Source organism: Lactuca serriola, chromosome 1, assembly GCF_051521515.1.
Source record: "Lactuca serriola cultivar US96UC23 chromosome 1, Lser_US96UC23_V15, whole genome shotgun sequence".
Taxonomy (NCBI): domain Eukaryota; kingdom Viridiplantae; phylum Streptophyta; class Magnoliopsida; order Asterales; family Asteraceae; genus Lactuca; species Lactuca serriola.
The window spans coordinates 1,427,501-1,436,706 of record NC_136408.1 but is presented as its reverse complement, the minus strand read 5'-3'; the positions used below and the strand labels follow the sequence as shown (position 1 = coordinate 1,436,706).

The following is a 9,206-nucleotide window of genomic DNA, read 5'->3' as shown; positions in this document are numbered from 1 at the left end:
TAAATTAACTAACCTAAAAATGGTCACTAATATGGACAACAAATGAATTAAGGATGGGTTTAACAATACCCGTCTGCCATTGTGTTGTATTTGAAGAACCTTCAACTTGGTCCTGAAGCAGAAGTATGAGCAACCCATAGTCGGAATGAGGTGGGAGACCAAGTGTGAGATCAGGCTGTGGGCATGTAGGGTAACAATTCACGATGATAAGCTGATTACCATCTTTCTAAATCATTTTCTCATCGTTAATCCCAAGGCAAGGCTTTCGAGTATTGCATCCATCACCCTTTCATACAAATATCTTGTTTTCATTAAGTACTCACCCACTGCTTCCCTCCTAGAATATAAATATCATTAGAACTAAGACTATCAAAGCATATTGAACTGGTTAAATTTTTATGGACTAATGAGAGCTTAGCAAACACAATGAAAAGTAGATAAATATCCAAGTGACCTAATTGGAGTTATATATAAGGAGTCAACTGAAAGACAGTTTGGGTGTAACTATCTGGCCTAAATTCATTCGCTTAGAGCTCTAAATTCAAAAGTTTTGGTTTTTATCAAGATTTCAAGTTTAACTATTTCTGTTTTATTTTTGTGTACAAGTAGAGTTTTACCTCAAATCAACAAGGGAAGAAGGCCAAAGAGGAGCAAAATCTTGCATGGTTGGGGGCAATAAGTTATGATCTTTGTCCTCATAAGCAAATTTAGCCAAGGTCTTGAACTGGCCTAATAATGTTTGTGCAATTAATAAATGAGGTACCATCCTTTGAAGTTTCCAAGAGATTGAGCGTTTTTTATATTTGCCTACTTGAAAGAGAATCCCAATCTGTTTTGACACTCACATCGTGTGAAGCTTGCAGTGCCGAAGGAAAAAAATGAAGACTGCAACGCCAAATGAGGAAGAACAAACACATAATTTGGAAACAATTCCATGGGATCTTTATCTCTCTTCAATATCTTTATCTTTAAAGGAAGGGTATATTTGTTATTATATTAATTTTTAGTGGAAATAGTAAAAGCTTCAGTGAAATAATCAGCATCCTTAAACCATGCATTAAAATTTGGAATGCGAATCAAGATATCAACGAACCATTATTATTATTATTATTATTTTGGCAAAAATACATGCGACATCCTTTTTATTGAAGTGGATATCATAATCATGTTTTGTGATGATGATCCAAGGGACAAATGTGTAATTAAGAAATTGTTTTCATTTTTGGAAGGATTTTTTTTAGTACCAAGGACATTCAGAGTATATTGAATTTTATAAAATGTTTTGTATTGTTACATTATTATTTTATTTTATTTTTATATAAAGACGACAAACCACATCAATCATAGGAGGGCTAACTAGATATTTCTCTCCCTCTTCTTTTTTATAGCAGACCAACGAAAAGAAATGGAAAAGAATTGAAATTGTTTGAAGAGACCCTCTTCCGACGAAAAAACACACTTCCTTTTGTCTTTATTTTCGATCTTGGATTCTTTATTTTACCATTTAATCAGTGTTTTAAAAACCGGTTCGAACCGGCCGGTTGAACCGGTCGAACCGGGAACCGGAGGTAAGGGCTGTTCGATTTGGACCGGTTTTATAATGATATCCTGACCGGATTGAACCGGCCGGTTTTGGTAAAAAACCGGTTCAACCGGCTGAATTGAACCGGAATGGACCGGGTTGAACCGAACATTCTTGAATTTTTGTGTTTGTTTTGGGCTTCTTTGTTTGATTTTGACTTCTATAATGATTGTTTTTATATGTTGCATTCTATTTACATTTGTAATACTTAAAAGATGAAAAGTTTTGTAATCAATATATGCAAGATAATTAAAAATATATAAAAATATAGAACCGGTTAAACCAGAAAATGTCCTCCGACCGGTTCAATTAAAAAACCGATTTTTAAAACATTGCATTTAATTGCTACAATGGATTGAATTCTATAAAGTTTAAATCAAACGAAACATAATTCAAAAAAAAGTTTTCCAATAAATAGTTAAAAGGTCGACCATTGAATATCAACTTTGCATTTTAATATATTTGAATTTAATAAATTAAAACGTATTACTTCTACAAAATTTGATAGATTGTCACTTAAGCTTTATTTTTTTTTATTATTTTTTTTTTCACATGATTTTACCAATTAATTGCTATAATGGATTAAAAAAAGTTTAATAAAAATTGAAAATTTTGTGGAATTTTCAATCAGCAAGTTAATTAGCTATTGACATTAAATACGTTATTTGCATCCACTATACTTAATTCACTAATATCAACTACACATTCTAATCCACAAATGTATTAAAATCTATAAAATTTAATATTAATATTTTCCTGTGATCCATTGAACTCTATAAAAATTGATACGGAACATTAGCAAACTAATTTATAAGTATTTTAAGTTTTTCATTGAAGTCTAAATTGATATTGAACTCTATGATTCATTTTATTGAATGCTAATAGGACATCTCACAAAAGATAGAATTTGAAAGACAACTAGACATGCCATGCTAATTATTGAAAGACAACGACATGGTGCGAGTTAGACCATTATGATGCAACTATGCTGATTCTCTAATTACAATTCTAATTATCATAACGCAACCAATTAACGGGTGTCGAATACAATCTTCACAAAAAGGCCACTCACTGCTCTACAATTTTGTAAGGTAAAATAGTGAGTTTAGTGGTGATCAACAATGAGAGGGTGTGTTTCAAGTGAAAAACAATCTGCCTTCACCTGCAACTCAACCTCATCTTGGGTAGATATTGATATGATTTCTTCAAGATTTGGTTCCATTGAGATTTTAGCATTATCCTTGCAGCTGGTCGCTGTGAATAACGGATTAGCCGGTAAACAAGAAGAAGAAGAAGAAGGTGATGGTTTTGCCAGTTCTCTGGCTCTTTCCACCTGAACAATCCAATCCGTTGTAAAAAGAACATACAGCATGAGCAAGACACATGTTCCCTGGGCTGCAAGCAATCCCAGCCAAAATCCGGCGAATCCCATTTTCACGGCAAACCCCATCACTATAGCTACCGGCATCCCCACCAAATAAAATGATCCCAAATTAATATTAGCTCCCACGGTTGGGCGTGCACTACCTCTCAAAACACCGCAACCGGTGGTCTGAGGGCAGTTCCCGAGCTCGCATAGTCCAGCCACCGGCAATACCACCGATGTGAGCTCAAGAATCTCTGCATCTGCGGTGAAAAGTCTCCCCCACCGATGTCTCATCAATGTAGTAAACAACATTGCCGTAAAACCCATCCCGGCGGCGCAAACGAGCGAAACGATCATTGAAACACGTGCTTTGGCGGGCCGGTTAGCTCCGAGCTCGTTCCCAACTCTTGTTGAAACCCCAAGACTCAACGCCGACGGAAAAACGTAAACTAACGACGTTGTTTGAATAAGAATCCCCATTGATGCGACGGTGGCCCTAGGGCTTGACAATAATCCACATAATATTATCATCAATTCATACCACCACCACTCTAAACACACGGACACACACGTGGGAATCGCAAGTGCCAGCAACGACGACCAACCGCGTAAACAGTCAATGCTCGGCGACACCCATGAATCCCGGTGGACGCCTGTGAGGTAAACGACGGTGGTCAGAAGGAATAACAAGTTTAAATTAGTGATGACCACCGCCACCGCCACCCCAGAAACTCCCATCTGGAAGTACCCCACCAGCAAATAATTCAACGGTACATGAAGAAGCACAGAAACAGCCGAACAGCAAGTTAATGGCAGAGTAATGTTTTGTGTCCGGAGATAAACACGAAGAGGGTGTAAAAGGGACAAAACAAAGAGATCCGGGATCACGAAAACAATGAAAGTTTGAGCCGTTTCGGAGATGTCTTCATCTTGGCCACACCATAACAAGATTGTCTTCATGTTAAGCCACATGAAAGAGATTGGAAGAGAAGTTGAGAGGAGCAAAAGAACTGTTCTCTGCAGAGTTAGACCTAAGAGTTTCATTTGTTTCGCACCATATGCTTGACCACAAATGGGTTCCATGCCCATGGCTAACCCCGAGATGACTGAGTAGCCGGTGATGTTTGCGAACCCGATAGAGAGAGACCCTCCTGCGAGCTCAAGCTCGCCGAGGTACCCAAGGAAAAGCATGGAGATCATGGCTCTTGAGTACAGTAGTAAACCAGTCATGGCTGTCGGTCCTGAGATCTTTCCAATGGCTTTCATTTCCTCTAAGGCCTGTACAAAAACTTAAAACATCGATGAAACTTAATTTTCTATGTAAAATGGAAGATGGAAATTTTGTTTTTGTGATGTGTTTGTAAAAAACGTGTATCCATGCATTTTAATTTCCAGATCGAAAGTCTTTTTTATTTTTATTTTTTATGCTTTAATTAATTTGTTATGGGAAAAGCTTGTTACCTCAAAAGGGGTTCACTAAAAGTCTAAAACCAACTAAAATTGAAACTTATCTATAAATATTCATTGAAAAAAGGATTGATAGCGGAATTAAACATTATTTTAGAAGAAACCATTACGTATATTAATTTTCAATTACCGGAAAAGGTTGTTCCGTCAAAAGGGTGGCTAATACGAATACAGAAAGAAGCTTTTCGATCGAATGATCGATCTCTAAAATTAAAATATTCAAAACGAAACTTAATTACATATGGGTTGTACCGTACAACAACTTGGTCCGTGCATTGCAATGAAATTTTTAATCATGGGAATTGAAAAATGATTGTTACCTGAGAAGGGGTTGGCCATCCCTGAAGTTGGTGATGAGGATCTTCCATAGATTTTGGGGGTTTGTTGTTGAGATTCTTGAAAAGGGTATTCTTGGAAACGACAATTTTGGATGAGGAAGATTGTGTTGGGCTACACATGGATCAAAACCGTTGTTGTTTGGTAGATGGGGAACTAAACAATATTGAAGTTGAAAACCAAAAATAAAATATGTTGGAGATAGTGTGTATGTGTTTGGTGTTTGAAGATTACAGATACAAACAGAAAGAAAGGTAATATGATAAAAATGAAGTTTGTGTTAAGTACAACCAGTAAGAAGCTTGTGTTTTGTCTTGGAGAGAGAGAGAGAGAGAGAGAGAGAGAGAGAGAGAGAGAGAGAGAGAGAGAGAGAGAGAGAGAGAGAGAGAGAGAGAGGAAAACTAGGATATGGAGTTATATATATATATATATATATATATATATATATATATATATATATATATATATATATATATATATATACACACACACACACGTGTGTGTGACACACACATTAAGCGAATGCCCGCGTGTTTCGCAGAAACACCTATATAGTTGAAATCTTTACAAATATATGTTTTTTTAAATTTAACAATAAAGTTGTTAAATTTGATATAATAATTCGTATAATAAATTGATATAATATATTAATTATTTTGAATTATATGATAATATATATACATCTATTATAACTGAATCATCTCAATCATTTGAATGACTTCTACTCGCGAGTTACTTATAAATAAAATTAAATATAATATATGGTTTAATGTTATTTATAGTTGTTGTTATTTTTAATTAATTTTTTAAAATTTATTTGCTTAACTTTTTAATTTTGATCATTATAATTATTTAAAACGTCAAACATTGTTTTTTGATATTAAATGTAACAATATAATAATTTATATAGACTTATTTTTAACTATTGTTATTATAAGTTATTTTAAGCTACTTATTTGAAAACTTTTAACGATTATAAAAATATCTTTAGGAAATATTTTAGTTAAATTGATATTACAATTTAGTTTTCGTATTTTGCACTACAATTTATCATTTTTAACTATTCACAAAATATTCTTTGGGTTTTTTAAGTGGAACTGAAATTTATATTGAAGTTGACCTTGTAATATTATATTTAAATTAACAATTTAATTATTTTGTCCAAAGTGTTCAAAAGTTGTAGTTTTAAACTGATAATGGTTTACATACAACAATATATTAAATCTAATAAATTAAGTATAATATGTTAAAAGTTAAAGACATAACTTTATAAGTAGAAGTAAACAATATTATTTTAATATTGAAATTTAGTTTATTTATGATTACACTTTAGGTTTGATACTCATTTAACCTAATTAACCAACTTATAATCATTATTAGAAAGACACTACAATTTATAATTTTTAACTATTTACAAAATATTTTTAGGTTGTTTAGTTGAATTAAAAATTATATTTAAGTTGATCATGTAAGGTTATATTTAAATTAACAATTTAAATATTTTATACAAATTGTTCAAAAGTTGTAGCTTTAAAATGATAGAGATTTACATACAACAATATATTAGACCTAATAAATTAAGTCTAATATGTTAAAAGTTAAAAACATAACTTTATAAGTAGAAGAAAATATATTCTTTTATTATTGATACATAGTTTATATATGATTACACTTTAGGTTTTACATTTATTTAACCTTATTAACCAACTTATAATCATTATTAGAAAGAAACTGAAAAGTCATGAGAGTTTCAAATGAATGTGGTGAAAGGAAAAATGAATGAGAGTTTCAAATGAATGTGGTAAAAGGAAAAATGTTTCATTTATAAGTATAGTAGGCATAACGTCGCGCGTTGCACAAGAATGCATTTAAGTGGTTAAAATAATTATGGGAAAAAATATAAATATGTTGAAATTTATGTTTTTAGTCATGTTTTGGACATTAACCGAATAATCAAATAACATAAAAATCCATCAACTTATATTTTGATACTATCTAATATAGTCTATACCTCATAAACTTTACTTTTACTTTTATAATATCCAATATATATTATAAGTTTTTGTATAACATTAATATAATCTACTTTTCTTATGTCCGATAATATTTTTTTTGCATAAAATAAGAAATAAGTTGTTTTAAATGAGCTATTAATAAACAATATTGAACTAATAAACTTTGTATTACACTATTTATATTAACATCTAAGGTTTCATATATGAACTTTCAAATATTAAACATTGAAATTAAGAATTAAGCCATATAAAATATATCATTATACATAAATCGTTGTGATCGATACTTTACGAGTGTATGGTAGGATCGACTGTTGTAATCGATACTTAAGTTCACATATTTGTGCATAACTCATATGCAATGTCACACATATATTTTTATGTAATAACAATTAAAACATTGCTAATAAAGAAAGAATTAAGGGTAAAAAACATAACGGATAAACATGTTTTCACAACCAAACATGTTTCATTGAACTATGCTAACCATTACCTTAATATACACAAAGACATTTATTTTTTGTTTTTTTGATTTTTAGAAAGCCATTTTATCCACAAATTCTTTTAAGTATATCAAAATTCATAATTTTTTATTCTCTATAAATATACATCCATATTGATATAATTTTAAGATAAAATAAAAAATTTAATTTTTTTAGAGTTTCAGCTCTCGTTGTTCATAAGTGAATACTATCCAGCACATTCATTATTCACTTATGAATAAAACGTATGCTTAACTTTTTTTATAGTTTAAGTATCGTTCATATATAAATATGACACTTAATAATGTTTGCTTACTTAAAATATATATTTTACACAATGTTTCGTCATATATTCTATTTATATTTGAATAAACGTTATTATTTGTCCTTATATTTTATATTCATATATGAATAAAATATTTATCAAATTTTTGTTATAGTTAATTTGTTATTCATATATGAATAACTAGTATACATGATATTTAAATTATAAAAAAATTAATTATATATTTTTATTCATAAATGAATAACGAATGTACTGTAGCAAAAATTTGGTGCATTTTTATTCACTTATTAATAACGATAGCTGAAAATATAAAAAAATAAATTTTTTATTTTATCTTAAAACTATATCAATATGGATGTCTATTTGTAGAGAATAAAAAATAATGAATTTTGGTATATTTAAAAACATTTTTCGATAAAAATAACGTTTTATAAATTAAAAAAAAAACGAAAAAAACTATGTTTTTGTATATCTTAAGAGTTTAAGAAAACATGTTTTGTTGAAAAACACATGTGTATTCCTTTCCATTTCCGCTGGTACGATGGAGGCTTTTGCGACAAAAATAAATAAGTGGCTGAGAATGATTCCTCAATTCTCAATATTTTTTATTTTCTCAATTAAACTTACCTCTTTCTCTCTCTCTCTCTCTCTCTCTCTCTATATATATATATATATATATATATATATATATATATATATATATATATATATATATATATATATATATATATATATATATTGACACACACGGATAACCCCATAAACAATGTTGAACCCCTAAATGCGGATGCAAAAATAAATAGTAAACAAAGACGTACTTGATTTAGATTTTAGTGATATTATAAACCAATTACCTTGATAGTGGCCTTAGTATCCTCTCGAATCTTCCGAAGACGGTGACCTCCTCTACCAATTACCTTCCTAACATGAAGGTAAACATATAACAATTCTGAAATCGAGGTAAATTGTTGTGAGTAGATTTCGTGTGTGCGAGTTCAAAACACAGTGTGAGGGAGCAGAACATAAGGAAAAAATGATTTAGGGAAATGGATTAAGAAATGAGAGAATAGATAAAGTCATGATGGTTGGCGGTTGTGGAAGTAAGTTGTGATGATAGCATAGTGGTTGGCGATGGTCGGATGTCGAAAAGTGTATCTGTAGCATGAATGGTTAATTAGTTTCAAAATAAGGAACCAAATTAGGCTTCAAAACAGGTAATCGGGTCAGGTTTTAAAAATCGGATAGTAATTTTTTGTTAAATTGTGTAGGCTAAATTGTGTCAGAATTTCGGAGACTTATAACAGTTTACCGACGACGTCAATCTGTCGCCGTACAGTCTAAAAGTTGTTGCTAAAACCATTATAAACTACTTTTCTTAATTTGTTGGAAATCCATTAATAACCCGTGATTATTTCTAACGGATTTTTTCCGTCGCTAAATTATGTCGTTATAGCTTTGTTTTCTAGCATAGTATTGAAACATATGTATTGCATATATTCATGAAGCTCTTAAAAAAATGTACCTCACCAAAAACAATTTCCATGAAAATGACATTTTTAGTTTTATACATATTTAAAAGAAAATTTAGTAAAAACAAAATGAAAAAGAAACGAGGAAGTCAAATCATTGTCGCAAATTATATGTAATAATAATTGACAAGTGACAATTTTGA

General features: G+C 30.7%; 1 protein-coding gene across 2 annotated transcripts; it reads right to left on the bottom strand.

The window, feature by feature from the left end:
• Positions 1 to 2,425: 2,425 nt before the first annotated feature.
• LOC145099899 (protein DETOXIFICATION 48-like) lies at positions 2,426 to 5,065 on the bottom strand. Of its 2 annotated transcripts, none has more exons than XM_079038084.1 (2): positions 4,736 to 5,065; positions 2,426 to 4,237 (listed from the first exon to the last, which is right to left on the bottom strand). In XM_079038084.1, the coding sequence occupies exons 1-2, from the start codon at positions 4,752 to 4,754 to the stop codon at positions 2,688 to 2,690; spliced, it is 1,569 nt and encodes a 522-aa protein (XP_078894210.1). In that variant the 5' UTR covers positions 4,755 to 5,065; the 3' UTR covers positions 2,426 to 2,687. The 2 variants fall into 2 exon arrangements, with proteins under 2 accessions (XP_078894210.1, XP_078893722.1); XM_079037596.1 differs by having other exon boundaries at positions 2,426 to 4,226.
• Between the last annotated feature and the right edge of the window lie 4,141 nt (positions 5,066 to 9,206).

Excerpts from the sequence above, each read along its gene's own strand:
- LOC145099899 (XM_079037596.1), bottom strand. The coding sequence starts at position 4,873 with ATGTGTAGCCCAACACAATCTTCCTCATCCAAAATTGTCGTTTCCAAG. Across the intron at positions 4,227-4,735 it reads GATGGCCAACCCCTTCTCAG|GCCTTAGAGGAAATGAAAGC; the intron begins GTAACAATCATT and ends GTTTTTGTACAG.